Here is a 16,952-nt window from a genome sequence, read left to right as displayed (position 1 = left end):
AAAATTAGCGATAGGAAAATGGAACGACGTTTCGATGACGCCATGAATATATTCATCATTATCAAGTTAAAATTAGAATAAAGAGTTGAAGCTTATATAAAGATAAAAGAGGGGAGTGAAAATATTTAGGTTGTGATAATCTTTTAGCATAGTCAATTTTAAACAGTTTAGCAGTTTAGCAGTCAATTGTAAACAGTTTAGCACGCACAGAATCTGATTGCGTGTTAAGTTTGGGCTTTGCGTTTCTGATAAAGAGCATTTCGTACATTCAAGCCGATGTTTCAAGAAATCGAATGAAACGATTTCTCTGAGATTTTCTCCCAAGGTAATAAGATAGTACAAGATTCACTTAAGGCCAAAATGTTTCTTGATCGGGCCTTGTGAACGTTTTCTCAATAATGTTTTAAGACTGCTTTGTTTTTGTTGTATTTTAGCACCTAAAAACTTCATCCAAAATTTTCTCGAAAACGCTCTTATAGAAATTCTTCAAATTTCGCAGACGTTGAGAAAACTATGTCAAGTCCAAGCTTTAGAAGCCTTTTTTCAAATTTATCCCTCTATTACAAGAAAATCGGTCTCGTGTAAAATCGGTGCTGACATCATTTTGTTGCTATGGTTACTCCGATTTTGATGAAACGTTTCTCATTCGAAACTTTCATCTTTCTTTAGTACAGCTGAACTGATCGATTTTCAGTCGGATTGTTTACGGTGGCGTACAAGTTGCTCAAAGTTGAAAGGTATCGTCACTCAAAAATCCGATCGAGCCACCTTAAACAGTCCAGCTTCGTGCAGCATTTCTTTAAAACAGAAAACTGGTCTTGTACATTGTACACTTGCAGCTTGTGGTCTTCTTTTAAGTGTTGACCAATCGCAGAATATTTATGTGCAGCGATGCGTTGAAAAAGATGTCGGGATGTGAACCCAACATAATCTGCATCACACAGATTACATGAGAATTTGTAGACAACCCAATGCTGATTTATAAGGGGGGGGGGGGGGGGCTTGGCTTCTACCACTTTGATGTCGTCCATAATTTTTCTGCTTGTAAACACTGGCTGCAGGTCACTTCCGATTTTCTTGTTGAGGTCGTTAAGATTACGCCGTAAAGCGTCATCCGATCTCTGGTCTTTAAACGGCACTGAAAACAATTCTGATGGGCTTGTCTTGCTGGATTTCTTCCAGTGGTCTTGCTTGATCTTGTGTGCGGATAAAGTTGCATATGGTTGATTCAATAAGGCTTGGAGGATACTTTAATTTGAGAAACATTGATCTTAAGATGTTGCATTCATTGGCAAAAACATCTGGAGAAGATGAGAGATTGTTTTCAGGAGTGAGTTTTTGTACTTGTTGTCAACGTGACTTTGATAGTGCAGTAAGAGGCCTTTGTTTGTTGCTTTTCTGTGGACGCGTGTAACTAGCCGATTTCCTGTTATTTCAATTTCCATTCCAACGAAAGGTAGCTTGTTGTTAGTTGCTGTTTCCATCGTGAAGCTGATTGAAGGATGGGCTTCATGCATTCAACGTTATTAAAAAGGCTTTAGCAGATGGAAGGTCGGGTAGCGTGGCTAAGGTGTCATCCACGTACCTTCTTTATAAAGCGGCCATCTTGCCCTCGCTTTCCAGCCTTTCCTAGAGTGAACACATGAAAACATTCGCCATAAGTGGACCCAAAGGTGAGCCTATTGCCACTCCGTCGATTTTCTCATAAAGATGTCCGTTAAACTGGAAAAGTTGATGTTTATAACAATGCTAAAAAACTCAACAAGATCATTTTGAGTGATATTCAAATGATGGGTTTCATTAAACCAGTTCCCAGCAAAAATTAAAGGCTTTGTTGGCCAGAATCTGGATGGTTTCTACCAAGGGGACACTTGTGAATAATGCCGACACATCATACGATAAGAAGATATCATTCTCGTTGACTTGAAGCTGTTGGATTTCCTGAGCAAACTCGAAGATGTCAGAGATTGTGTATTTGTTGGTTGAGAAGGGCTTCAACTTCTCGTTTAACCATTTCGGTAAGGCGTAGTTGTAGGTTGCGGTCGCGGAGAGAATTGGTTTCATGGCCAGGTTCTTTTTGTGTGTCTTAGGTAATCCATAGAGATGTGCTAATCTGGTCCCTTTTGAACACAGCAAAAAAATGTCGATGCCACTTGTTAAATACAACCAAAGTTTTTTTTTCGGATCCAAGACGGGGTTGTTTGCTGATTCCCTCCTACGCCATCAATCTGTGATCTTGAGGGTTTCTTTTATTTAGGTAATTTCAGCATAAGAAGTGACGTGAAATATTGCCACTTCATCAATATGCACTTGCAGTGCAAACGCCTATTCTTAACTGAATAGTAAGTGTATTGCTCCTTGAAACTAACGCGGCTGTCTAGCGCGACGTAGTTGTAACAACATTCTTCTTTTGGGCCTGCGCAGTTGAGAGAGATATCCCGGATGCAAAAGCGCGTGACTGGGCCCTTGTATTGACAGACTTGACGCATACAGACGCCATACAGAGTATGTGACTGAACGGCGATAGTATATTGTCCTAACCAACAAATAAAAGCTAACCGCAAGCAAACCGGAGTAAAAACTAACCGCAAGTATACCGGGGTGAGGCTAACCGTTAGCAAACTGGTGATCCGTAATTTCGCCGAATTAGGGTCACCCCATCATAATATGTCTGGTTCAGGGATAAGTATTTGATCAGCATCGAACAAAACCGCTTAACGCCGGATTCAAAACTGCCGAGCAATCTTCAAAAGAATCAAAATTATTTACACAAACTTGCTTTTGTTGTTCTTAGAAAAAAAGCTTGACATCTCAGTTTTCCAATTAATGGGAGTTGTTCAGGAAATGTTATTACGTGCACGCAGTCGCTGAAACAGACTTTCCAAGAACTCGCCAAACAATTGACCGGACTGAGTGGGCGATAAGCGGAAGTTTTAACAGGATAAACGTTTCGTTGAAAACCCCAATTTTGTATCCCAAAATATCATCGCGTCTACAATTGCGTCAGCACCTCTTTTGTGCATTTTGTCACGTTCATTTTGTTGTGTGGGTTACTGTCACGCAACTAGAAAGGTGAATAAACGATAACCAACAATGCGTGAAATTTTTAATTTCATTGCAAATATGTTTTACAAGGATCCACAAGGCAACGTGCAGTTTGTGGTGCACTAAAATTGCGAGACTCGCAGCTTTGATTGTTGACGAACGAAATAGACAACAGTTTAAAGATTGCCGTTGGTCACACAAGAGTTTTATTTCTTACTGTTTGTTTGTTTTATTTTCTAAGCTTCAGTATTCAGTTTGGACAGTTTGCAGTTCTGGTGACGCAACAGTGAACTACAACAATAAATTACAATAACTGTTATACTCATCTCAAAAGGCGTTAAAAGGTAACGAACTGCTATAATAGATTCTAAAATACAATTCATAAATTCAGCGTAAAGAAACTGAAGAAAGAGATTACGTTGACCTTCACTCCACTAACACGGATCGCTGAGCAGATATGCCTTCCTGTTTACATGAAATACAGCACGTGATAACAGAAGGCGTGACCGAGCGGAACAAGTTGCGTTTTAAACGAGTAAGCGGACATAAATGATCCATAAATTACTGCTTCAACAACGGCTTGGTCTTAGCCTGATCATTCAAGCAAACTGCCATCGTTTCTGGGCTGCCTTCTCGAAATATTCCTTTAGTTTCGCGAATACAGACAGGTAAATTCTGTTGTGACAGAAGACAAGGAAATTACTTTGGCCTTTGCAGTTTAATAAGACTTTAATAAGACTTAAAGAAATACAACATAGCAAACTTGGAGACAACAGCGATGGCAGAGGGTGAGTATATGGCATTGCGTATTGATCCAAAGTACATACAAAGTAACAATATGGTTTATGTTAACCAATTCAGCCCATTTTCATTGTAGCGGAAATGGTAACGCACTCTGGCTGTAGTTAGTAGAAAATGAAATGATTCCTCTTGTGGAATATATTGGGCTTCACTTTTCTTTTTTTGACAAAGGTGTTTGTGATCAGGTATAATCACTCATGTCTTAGCTCCTGGTCATGAACAGCTTCCAGTGGGGGGTACAGACCCTGAACTTAGGTGTGCGTACACCTCAAACAAATTTAGCAGGGGGGGGGGGGTTCATTAAATTTTCTACCAAAGATAAGAAGGGGGCCCGGCCCCCCTGACCCCCCCTCCCCAGATCCACCACTCCGTCAAGTTTTATTAATCTATTTACCATTTCCCATGTTCATTTGCTTCACAGCAACTTTTTTTTGGCCCTTGAAAAAGGGAATTCCTTCCGAGAAAGAGCTAGCACACATCGCTGACAACATTCAACAGGACTGGAAGAGACTCGGCGCTGCATTGGGTTTGAAAGAAAAACATTTGAAGGCAATAGAGGTTAACAATTCTAATGATGTATACGAGCGAGCCCTTGCTGTACTGCAGAAGTGGAAGAAAAAGATGGGCCGAAAGGCAACCTATCAAAAGCTAGCTGCGGCCTTCAATGACCAGTTGGTTCAACGACCCGGTTTGGTGAAGTCATTTTCCTCCGATAACGCAGGTTAGTCAGTAAAATAATGTCATAGACTTGTACTTTTGAAAATAAAAATATTAACTTTTGCTGTTGGGTTAAGTCTGCTCCATGTCAAGTGGTCCATACCGCCGGCCCTGATCCCGGTCTCCTTAACATTTACCGATTAGGAGTACCGTAAAATTCCGGTTATAAGCCCTGGGCTTATACAACTTTATAAGGGTTTTTGGGTGGGCTTTTAACTGGAGGGGCTTAAATCCGGGAGGGATTATAAGCGGAATAAAAAAACGTTCCGAAACGGGCCACGGGAGTATTGATCGAAATGCGTTTTTTTGGGTATAAACGCATAATAAAGCAACATTTAGCCCTTTTCATTAATCTCATGCGGCAGACCGGGGGGGGGGAGCTTATAAGCGGGGGGCTTATAACCGGAATTTTACGTTATTCCTTCTTCCTTGCGCCTCCCTAATTCGCCAGTACACATCTATACATTTAGGTCAAGAGAAAGCCGGAGGGACTATGAAAGCAAACTGCCTTGTCCAAGAACACAACCCACTGAACACAGCCAGGGCTTGAGCCAGGACCGTTCAGAAACAGGATACGTGTGCTGATCATTAGGCCAACGCGTCTTTTCAGGCTATTGTTGTTACATTTTGTGCCCATTAAAGCGTAGGGAGACGACGCAATAAGTAGTTCCGAAGTTAGGATTAAAAAAAGTTATTTCCCTACGTGTCTATGCAATGATGTATTCTGTAGCTAAGCTTACTAATCTTTTCTTGCTTTGATTAACAGATAACAACATCTGGCTAATTAAAAAGGGAACTCCAACCGACCAGGAACTTCAACGCCTTGCCGAGGAAATACCGGAAGACTGGAAGAGAATTGGCCGCGCAGTTGGACTCAAAGAGAAGCATTTGAAGATAATCGAAATTGATAACCCAGATGATGTCTGTGAAAGGGCTTATGCTACGCTTTGTAAGTGGGTAGAAAAACAAGGAACTGACGCCACTTACAGAAAACTTGCTAGGGCCCTGGATGACGAGTTGGTACAGCGTCGGGATCTAGTGGAAAAATTCTGTTGTGACATTTACCCAGGTAAGCAGCATGTAATTAGAACGATTTTTGTTTTAGTGTGTTAAAGGGACAGCGTCACTACTTTAAGTAGTACTCTGAGGGTACTGCTTAAAAAAAATCCTTTAAAAACGAAAGAAAGGCATAAATTCATTCTCCAAGATGTTGATAAACAGTATTCAATGGATTTTATGTGATTTGTTTCAAGTAACACTGTTAAACTTGAAAACATCGGCCCTTAAGTTTTAGGCCCTTTTCCTTCGTAGCCATGCCACTTTTTTCATCGACACCGGGTGTATAACTATTGCAAGCTATGGGGCAGTAATTTGGCCAAACATTCTCTTTAATATGTATGAGTATAATGGAACAGAAAGTAGATTTTTGCTTCGGTGATTACTAAGGGTCAAGACGGAGCAAGAAACAACGTTTTCGAAGCCAAGCTTATCTATAGACCCAACTTTTCACTCATGTATAAGAATATGGTAATACTGTTTCATCGAAAGAGCTCACTGATAGTTGGCCAAAGAAAACACATTCAAGATATTTCATATCAACAGCTATTGACTGACTGACTGACTGACCGACTGTCGACTGACTGCCTGCCTGCCTGCCTGCCTGCCTGCCTGCCTGCCTGCCTGCCTGCCTGCCTGCCTGCCTGACTGACTGACTGACAGACTGACTGACTGACTGCCTGCCTGCCTGCCTGCCTGCCTGCCTGCCTGCCTGCCTGCCTGCCTGCCTGCCTGCCTGACTGACTGACTGACTGACTGACTGACTGACTGACTGACTGACTGACTGACTGACTGACTGGCTGACTGACTGACTGACCATAGGAGTAACGCGCAACGGACTGATTGGCCAACCGAATGGTCATGGACTCAGTGACTGCATGATAGCTGACGAGCGAAATGACCGATGGACTAGCTGATTGGCTAAGTTACATCATCTTTTCACTCATTGGGATACAAGAATTATTTTGAACGTCACGTATAATTTAACAGCTCAACAAATTCGTTTCTTTTAATTTCAGAATTGACTGATGTTCTCAGTAGACGTGATACCATAATTCAGGTCAGGGATTATTTAATTTAACTAAATTAAATACTTAAATTTTCAGTTGAAGCTTTCTTTTTGCAGCTGCTATTTAACACTTTGTTACTGAATTGTACAATCAAGTGATTCAATTTGTACATATAATAAGCTCGGCTTGAGATCGTTGTAATGGCTAATGTTCTCCGACGCCCTGCCATTTTGTAGGAAGAGGATGGTATCAGGGATAGAGCAGAGTCAACCAGGATTCTACCAGAGGTATACCAGTTATATATGTCGTGCCATATTTAACGTAATGTCTTCAATAGCTTTTGAAAATTGTTGATAGCATTTAACCCCAATGAAAGGATCACTTTAACCTGCGTTCTGGCTTTTTTTTTTTCGCGACGGGTAAAAGGATAAGAAATAACGAAAAGAAAGATAACGCCTGATCGCAGGTTAGGATCTGTAGCGCTGTCTTTTCTAATTATCTTATATTATGTGTTTTCCAAAGCGTGATCGTGCTAATTTGCCAATTATGATAGTCGTGATACTACACTGCCAAAATATATGTGTGCCAGGGAAATTGTTAACTCCGCCTAATTTGTGCGTTTTCATTTTATACAATAGCCGCAAGAAGAACCGACTAACACAGAACCACAACTGGAAGAAATAAAACAGGTACGCACCTTTTGATTCAACGTTTCTTTTGTGCCGTGCAATGCCAACTTACTTATTTTTGTCTTATCAAGATACATTGCATAGCAAAAACCGGAGAGGCAATTGTTTTTTTCTCAAAGTGGGAGACATAAATGGAATGGTTGGTACAGCGGCTTTCAAATGAGTGCATGAATTACTCCGGCGTTCCTTTGTTGTTGTTTATTATTAGCTCTACTCAGCCAATCAGACATAAAAACTACTCGTGTTTGGGTCACGTGCGTTTTCACGTGTTTTGCTACAGCTTGATGCATTTGCTTCGAGTTCTGGTTTAAAGTGTTGTGGTTGGGCATTACTCCATTGAAAATGTTTTGACGATTATTGCCAGTCTTGCCATGCCTGTCTTCAATTAGTTACTTGCGACCACACAACATCAAGTTAATAGTCTCATGCTTGGCAAACTTGTTTAATCCCCTTTACCAGTCTAAACTTAAGCACGTAATCATACATTTTAACCCGGGGTATCCAATCGAACGTTCGGTAATCGAACTCAATCGAACACCAATCGTTCGATTGGGTTCGGTAATCGAACATAATCGAACTCACAATAAAAATTGGTCAATCGAACTCATTTGAACGTTCGATTACCGAACAGTAAACAATCGAACTTAATCGAACGTTCGATTACCGAACAACAAACAATCGAACTCAATCGAACGTTCGATTACCGAACTCCTGTTTGTCTATACTGCGTACATATTGTACGGTGCACCGTTCCCTTAATTCTTTTTTGGCGATTCGCCATACCCCAGGATAGGACGATTGTCTGCACAATAGCCAACAATAGCGACGCGACTTAAATTCTGCATCGATTAATTTCAAGAGCCACGGCTGGGGCAGTCGAACAACGTGCTCGTCCGAAACTAAAGTCAATTTTGCATGCAAGTTTTTTGCTTATTACGACGATTTCGATCTTAAGAAAAAAATCGTTTTACTTGTTCACTTGTTATTTTTGTCATCCATGTTAATAGTAAGCACTTCCTCCAATGTAATTGTTGTCTTGCCTGAAATTGCTCTTCTCCTGTTAACGTCGCTTTTGGCCGCCCTTGAGGGCTTGGACAGACTGATGGCAGCAGCGTTTTGGCTACTAGTAATGATTCTTCACATATTGAACACATCTGCCTGTGTTGCAGTGAATGAAATGGTGCAACTTTTGTTTGAGTGTAACGGTGAAAATCATAACCATATCCTTCCTTCTAATATAGAAATGTAAACAATAGTGCATTTTAGTTATTTTACCGTCGTTTTGTTCTCTTCTACCAAATATTTTTTACTTAACATTGACATTCAGTTCGATATTGGACGTTTTTATATTTATTCTATTCAATAAAAGTTGATTTTGATTAGTCCTGCGTGATTTACTTATCAAGAGAAAGATTCCGAACTAAATCGAACCCGATTGTGTTCGATTGGTTCGAAAATCGAACTCACAGCAAAATAGATGTTCGATTTTGTTCGATTACCGAACCCAATCGAACGATTGGTGTTTGGTTGGGTTCGATTGATTTTTGGTTCGATTTTGTTCGATTGGATACCCCGGGATTATAATCAGTTCAGTCGGTGTCATTCTCGACAGCAAGGTAAGTAAGTGGCGTGACACACATCATTGCGCGTGACTGTAATGCTGGTGTGACGTTTTTCGAAGTGCTCGTGAGTTACAGCACATGTTTTTAGTTGGATAGTAAGAATCGAAGACCTCCCCAAAATTTTACCTCAACCGGCATCTCCGACTGCAATCACGTGATCTCTCGTGGAATTAATAAGGAGGTTTGAAAATTACCTAACTGTCACGCGTTCTTCCTTCAAACAGGAAGCAGTCGCAGATGCTTCGTGAGACACTTACTGGTAACAAGAATTGTCCATAGTGACAACAGTAACAGTTTCTTTTTTTTTTTCTTGAAGGAGGAAACCTCTTCATTTCAAGAGACACTGCAGACATGGAAGAGAAGGGTATGAGCCTTTTTTTTCTTCTGGTGTGCAACAAAAAGCGAGTAATAGTACAAGTATGAAAACATTTCGTTGGACTTCTGACATGATTGAAGCTGTGCAATGGAATTTCGATAAGGCAGCCAACCAAAAGTCAATATGATCGGAAGTCGGAAACATAGCATAACTGTCTACTGACTTAGACGTGAGTCATCTAAGCAGTCAAGTTACAGAATGTGGCATCCAAGAGCGCAATTAGAACACAGAAATTTCGTATACCAGAGAATCATCAGTAGATATGGGCTTTGAGATGTATTTTTCAGAAATTATGTGACAAAAAGTCATAACATGTGATAACAAGTGCATGTAATATTAGTATAAACTTCATAAGCCTTTTAGAAAATTTTAAAATAGAAAATTAACACGTTTTGTTCTTGTTCATTTAGGAAAGTGCTCGAGTGACAAAGGTATTGTTTTATTTATTTTTATTCACAAATCGGCACCTATAATTGTTTTTCTACTTCTTAACAAGTAAATAACATACCGAATAACAAGTAAAATGCCAAACTTCTCCATGTAAAGACAGCACATAAAACATCTGGACTATTGCAACAACCGTCAGCTAAAAGCCGTGGAGGGGGGATACGAATAGACGAAAACAGTGAAGAATAGAACAGGCTCAGGGCAGGATCAATCCAAACCTTGCCTTAGGCCTTACCTCAGGCTCAGGGCAGGATCAATCGAAACCTCTCACAAACAGTAAGGAACAGGTCACAAAATGTCTTTAGTAGTAGAAATCGCTATGGGTAGTGTTAATAACGGTGTTTTTGAAAAAGTAGCTCATTTTTGTACAAATAAGACTAGTTTAAGACGATCCAGTTAAAGACAACCAAACTGAAAATTTTAGTTGCTAAGCCGTAAATAGCATTGCTTTCATATCGAGGAATCAAAAGCTGAAAAACTTAAACAATAAGTGGGTTTATAGTTGGAAGATAGCAAGCTGTTTATTTTTCGAGTCTTGTCTGCTTGGCTTTTAATCCTGTGATATCTTTCTTTTGCTGTTATATGTACAAATATCTGATTTTCTTTTTTTTAGGGCAAAACCCCTTCTTTTCGATTGCGACAATCAAAGGTAATTTAATTTGTGTTCCTATTTTTCGTCAGTGAAGTAAACGAAAAAGTGTAAGCTTTAGCAAACTACGACGACAACGAGCAGAATAATAATTCTTCACGTGAGATTTAAATCTTCACACATTGCCTGGTCGTTCTTTGCAAAACAACAACATGAAATGACCAAATTCTTATTTTTTTTTTTATTTGGGTTATTGAGCTGGAGCTGGTTTCTAAACCAATAGATACACTGAACTTATCAATAATCGAGAGATCTCGAGTAAAACTTAAAATTGCTTTTTTTTCACAAGACGTTACCCTCCACGTCGTCATCGTCACTGCTAAAGCTCCCTAAAGCCCGGCGTATCAAATCGAACGTTCGGTTTTCGAACTCAATCGAACGCAATCGAACTTAATCGAACGATTAAATTCGATTTTGTTCGGTCATCGAACGAAATCGAACTCACAAAAAATAAATGCAAATCGAACAAAATCGAACGTTCGATAAAGTCCGATGACGTTCGATTTAGTTCGGTCGTCGAACGACGCCAAAGCGAGCGGCTTACGTCGTATGAAGATATGATCTGAATCGAGCGAATGTTCAGTTTTCCTTCATTTGATGATCACGGGGATAAATTCCCGGGTAAATGCGTCAATCGATGAAGCCATCTTAAGTTATGTTTCCTTTATTTCCATACTTTTTATGTCAAAATGGAGAAATAATTCTGCCACTAACAACAATAAAAATACGGTTAACACTGATGTCACATACGGCGTGCACCTTCATCCCCATGTGCAATGCTATATTGTTTAATCGATCATATAAAGTTTTAATTCGCAAAATGTTATTGCGGGCCCAAGAGAGGCCCGCAACCCTAATCTTGACAGTGACCAGCGGATTGCGTATTACGCGTGCGCGCCACGTTTATAAAGACTATCTGCAAAACGGAAGTTGAAAATTTTGTTCTTCCACTAAGAACGATCGGAATGCGAAAAATGTGTCAATCACGACAGTTTGTCGTATCACCGGAAGAGAAAATCTGTTCTCCAAGAACGATTGTCACATAAGATCTTGGATTCTGTCACATGAAAGATTGCAAACATTACAATTTGCAGACTTGTTTTACGGGTGTTGCTTTTGTGAAAATTTGCTCTGATTGTATTACGCATAAACCACGGCAAAGCAAATGGTTCCAACAACGGTTATTCCCGAGAAATTCGTTATAACACTGACAACATAGCGCGTTTATCGACCGAGGAAAATCACATCTCAATTCACACCGCTTGCTCGACTACAGTTCACTAAACTGTCAATCCGACAAAAAAACAACTCTGAATGGTTCGCGGCCGGTTAGCGGCAATTAAGCGTGATTTATCATTAATCGCGCCACGTTAATAAAAGGCGAGCACAACATAGCGAGTTTACCGACTGAGAAAAATCACATCTCAATTCACACCGCGTGCTCGATTACACTTCCCAAAACGATAAAAACATGCATTCCTTGCGTGACGCGTTACTCGGGATAATTGTCTTTTGTCCATTTAATCATTTATTTATCGACACTGCCATCTATATCTAAAATTACGCACTCTCGTGCCAGTACCTTTTCTAAGTGCGTCAAGGCCCGCACTTTCTAACCTGTGGTTACCACTAGTTCTAAAATTAAATACGGTTTTCACTTGATACGATACGCAGATACATCGCGGGTTGTATTTGAGTATTTGTAATTTGATCCCTCGTACGAGTTTTAACGTATTCCCGGGCGTATTACATTGCTCGAATATTATGTTTTATTTCTTTAGGATCAAATAAAAAGACAAAGATTATACGATACCGTGTCCAGTCACTTATTCCAAAACCATTTAAGGAATGATCATTAACTTTTTACTCGCTCCGCTAGGTTCCAATTTTGTTTTTTAAATTTTAGCCACATCGATTTCCGAACTTAATCGAACGCTTAATTCGATTTCGTTCGATTTGGTTCGGAAATCGAACTCACAAAAAAAATTGTTGTCCGATTTCGTTCGATGACCGAACAAAATCGAATTTAATCGTTCGATTAGATTCGATTTCGTTTGATTGAGTTCGATGAAAAATTTGTTCGATTTCGTTCGATTTGATACGCCGGGCTAAAGCTCTTGTCAAACGAGGATGAGAGTTGACGAGAGTTCAAACTCTCACTCTCGTTTGGCCTGAAACTCTCGTGAACTCTCATCGACTCTCATGTACTCTCATGCGCTCTGATCGACTTTGAATATGCTCAAATTTTTCATGAGAGTCGATGAGAGTTTTCTCTCGTTTCGCCCAAGTTGATGATAGTCAATGAGAGTTGGCGGAAACATGACAGTCAACTCTCATCACTTCATCCTCGTTTGGTCCGGGCTTAAAACAGTGGAACCCCGCAGTACGACTACGAGCGAAAACTAATTTTAACGCAAACCCGTTACGACTACGCTCTAAACACCATAAAGACCGTCTACACATTAGATTTGTTTTTAACTCGAAAGCCCACTACATATTCTCCACAGTCAGTCTAGTCTCCGCCTTTCTTCTACCAATATCCACATAGTCTATTGTTTTCATTTTGAAATGTACTTTATAGGTGCAGAGTGCCAATTGCCAAGTCGATGACAGCGCCTTGGGACACGAGGTAAGTTTTATTTTGTAATTAAAACAAAACATTCTAGTGTTGATTTAATGAAGAAAAAAGTGCACCACAACGTCGTCGTTTGTTGGTTTTAAAGGGAATGTGTCACGGCTGAGTAAAGTTTATATTTTTAAGTTTTGCCAAATACTTGCTATGAAACTACACGTTTGCAAAGAAATTGCTCCACTGGATCCAAATGACAAAACCATAGCTTCATTGCAACTAAATGTGTCTCCCGGGAGTTATAATTTAAATTTACAAGCAAACGAGACGAACTTTGAAAACTGCCAGCCCAACAATATTTCAATATTACAATCCGTTTCAATATTCGTCAGTTTTGGCCATCCGTTCATTCTTTTGTATTTGTTGTGTTATTGAAATGCCCTTTCATTGTTCTAAAAGGTTATTTTTATAATTTTACTGAAATTTGTTGGCCATTTCCGATGCCTAAACTGGCTAAAGTCCGTGGCACGGTCCCTTTAAGGACTGCAATGAAAATCTGCGTATAAAGACTGTAATTAAGGACCCATTAGACTCTTAGTAAAATTTTGCCATTTAAACCTCCGCTGTGAAAAACATGTTAGGCTTTAAACCAGAACTATATTATTCTTGCCGTCATCGTTCTTGGGTTAAGGTATAAGGGAGCAGACCCATAGACTAGTTGTCGGACGAGAAGCAAGCATCTTTTCTCAATAAGAACCTAACATAACATAAGATTTTGTTCAAGCCAGTGATGAGGTAAAATTGAAATAAAAAAAAAAACTAAAAAATGCATTGTAAAATACAGTGCACATTGTTTATTAATTAGCTTAGTTGGTAGACGACTGTCGTGCGGGAGGTCTCGGGTTCGACTCCCAGACCGGACCAACACTCAGGGTCTTAAGGAGGCTCGATGTAGTTTTTTTAGCCGACGGGTGGTTGTTTTGAAAATTAAAATTATCTAGGAAGCCAATCTTCGATTTTTGCCAAAAATATGACCAAATTTCAATTTTTTACCCGTCACTTTGTCACAAAGGTTACCATAGCAACTATTGACGTTTTCTTTTGTTCTCAAACAAGCTTGATTTTCTCGAAATCTAGATTGACTCTTGGTATTCATTTTTTTATATGTTCAAGTGACGGGTAAAAAAATAAAATTTGGTCATATTTGATCATTATGGTGTATTTTGGCAAAAATCGAACATTGGCTTCCTAGATAATTTTAATTTTCAAAACAACCACCCTTCGGCTAAAAAAAACTACATCGAGCCTCCTTAAAATAACTGAGGAGAATGTGCTGCCTTTGTAATTACATTTGCAAATGGCTAGACATTCTAGTCTTCTCGGATAAGGACGATAAACCGTAGGCCCCGTCTCCTGCATCTTCAGTGTTATAATCAGCAGGGGACGTTAAAGAACCCACACACTCATCGCAAAGAGTAGGGCATGAAGTTCCCGGTGTTGTGGTCTGTTTCTATTCCATGGGTTGGCGGTGGGGTGAGATCATACATGGACGGATAGCGGCTGCCATAGGCGCCTTATATATGCTGATGTCCGGTCTCATCCCTTAATTCTGTAAATTGTAAATAGTTACTGAAAAGCCCTGTGGAGACCTGACTATTAAAAGATTACATTACATTACAGATTACAAGCTAGATGGCTTAGTTTCTCAGTAAAAACTAATTACTAAAGAGTCTTGTAAGGCTGACTTGAAAAATCTAGGCTTTTACACGCAGGTCGTCGCTGTATCCACTGTGACTGATAATTCTGTTTCCTTCCAGATACAGCAAATCAAGAACACAGTGGAAGCGGCAATGCAGAGGATGAATGAAATCCTAGAACATGTCCACGAACCTTCAAATACTGCAGGAGAAACTTCCGTAACTTCCACGAAAGAAGAAATCGTAACAACAGATAGTGAAATACATGAAGAAAAAGAAACATTTTATGAAGCAGAAAGTTCTCTATCAGCATTGCAGAATGAATGTTTGGAACAAACAAAGCAGGAATACAAAAGACACATTGAAGAAGCCTCGGCTTCCGGTGATTCATCTTCAGTTCCATTTCTCGTAGAGTGGCCATGGGTTTCGTTGGTTTTAACTAGCAGCTGGTGGCAAAGGTTATTTAAGGGACACGAAAAATAGAACAAAGAAAAGATTATAATAACTATTATTTATTATTTTGATTTACATGTCAAGATTGTGACGCAAAGATTACATTACATGACAACCAAAAAGGGGTCCAAAAATTAGTGGCTAAGACATTTACAACGTAAGGTATGACGCATTCGCTAAGTGCTCAGGCAGACGAAATATTTATGAAATATAATTATTGCAACATTCATAATAAAAAAAAAACTGTTTATTGAATATCATTTTGAAAAATACCTTGGTTAATTTCATACTTGATCCCAGGGCCTGGAATCCATTTGGGCCTGCGACATTTCGCTACAGCTGATTTTTATAAGCATGCGCAAGTATTAATTTTCGATCAGTCAATCACATTTGAACAGAAGTCAGTGTATCCGCGGACTTTGAAATTCGATCGAGCCATTGCCGACCAAAAGGATCGCCCCCCACCGTTGGATGAGAGGGGAGCGGTGAGGGGAGGGGGGGGGATGTAATGCAAATAGTTTGAATATTGTAGTAAATGGCATTGAAGTTTTACAGATGAATTTAAAAAACCGTCAGAAATAAAGACTGAGCAATTGATTTTGATAATGTTTATTATGTTTTATAAATGCTGTGTTGGTAATAGTCTGCTCGAAACCGACACATCATCCTGTTTTCGCAATCAGCATAATTTCTTACAGGAGGTGGGGTAGGGTCATAAGCCTCTCCCTCGACCTGGGTCCATTTGTTAAAAGGATTGATAACGCCATCCACTAGAGCTGGGTTGTTCAAAGCAAGAGCATATCCAGCTAATCCAGGGTTACGGTGAATTTTGATTTCAGCTTTTTAACTTTTCAGTGAAGGTTTTCTGTTTACAATTTCTATTTTCAAGTTTTGATTTCGGCTTATCACAAACTCCACAAATAATAAGCAACGGAACACTTACAAGTACAAGAGACAGTAGTAGTAGTAGTCTGAATAAACAGGAGTACTTTTGTTGGGTCAGTCCAAATACGAATTAATTAAGTTCGGATCATGAAAAGTTCGGCATCCGAACCGAGCCTTAAAGCCTCACTAATTTCGAAAATGATTCGTCTGAGGGCCGCACGGACATACAGTGCAAAGCAGTTGTTGTGCGCAGCATCACGTGAAAGACAATGAACATTGCGCCTGAATATGGAGCGTGTCTCCGACTCGCAAAACATTTACGTTTCCTTTATATTACTCGGAAATGTCAGGGAACTAAACATTGTTTTCCCGGAGAATCAACTCTTATAAAGAAAAATCAGTCAAGGCAAAAAGGTTAAACCACGCTAAGAACCAAGAACTTGAAAGTTAAATGTCTTAAATATGACAGTCAATGAATTTTTTTTGGAAAAAAATGTTTGAATTGCTAATTCTTATCGAGTGTACTTGAGTATGTCAGGGATACACTTTTGTTTCCTTTCGCGAATTTATAGACATGACGCAAGAGATCTGTGAACCTTTACATTCTTGTTTCCGAGTTGTTTACCAATTAAAACGAGGGTAAAACCCCATTCAATTTCGTTTTTTCTTTCGGTTTCACTATTGCCATTATTTCCGGTGACGTTGTTTCTGGTTCACACTCGTCACTCGTGCATTCCTCGCGGATATCGATGCCGCATTTTGATATTTTAATATATTTTATCAACAAAACGTGTTTAGTGACAAACGACAATTAATTTGATCAAAAGCGACTAAAAAAAGTCCGTTCAGTCGTGTTGAATTGCCGTGTCATACGTCGGTGAAAATAACAGGTCAAACCGGCTTGACCTGGGCACGAGGGAAAATCCCGGATTTGTG

At 39.6% G+C, this 16,952-nt stretch overlaps 1 protein-coding gene across 1 annotated transcript; it reads left to right on the top strand.

Annotated features, from left to right (window-relative positions):
* The first annotated feature begins 3,197 nt into the window (after nucleotides 1-3,197).
* On the top strand, nucleotides 3,198-15,626 carry LOC144650613 (uncharacterized). The gene is made up of 11 exons (XM_078510337.1): nucleotides 3,198-3,833; nucleotides 4,268-4,567; nucleotides 5,330-5,632; nucleotides 6,639-6,679; nucleotides 6,866-6,916; nucleotides 7,268-7,318; nucleotides 9,257-9,304; nucleotides 9,727-9,747; nucleotides 10,377-10,412; nucleotides 12,994-13,041; nucleotides 14,799-15,626. Exons 1-11 carry the CDS (start codon nucleotides 3,824-3,826, stop codon nucleotides 15,159-15,161), a joined length of 1,272 nt encoding a protein of 423 aa, XP_078366463.1. The 5' UTR covers nucleotides 3,198-3,823; the 3' UTR covers nucleotides 15,162-15,626.
* Nucleotides 15,627-16,952: the final 1,326 nt, after the last annotated feature.

This window comes from Oculina patagonica, chromosome 4 (genome assembly GCF_052425735.1).
Source record: "Oculina patagonica isolate OP01 chromosome 4, crgOcupat, whole genome shotgun sequence".
Classification (NCBI taxonomy): domain Eukaryota; kingdom Metazoa; phylum Cnidaria; class Anthozoa; order Scleractinia; family Oculinidae; genus Oculina; species Oculina patagonica.
The sequence above is the reverse complement of the archived record's forward strand: the minus strand, read 5'-3'. Positions and strand labels throughout refer to the sequence as shown.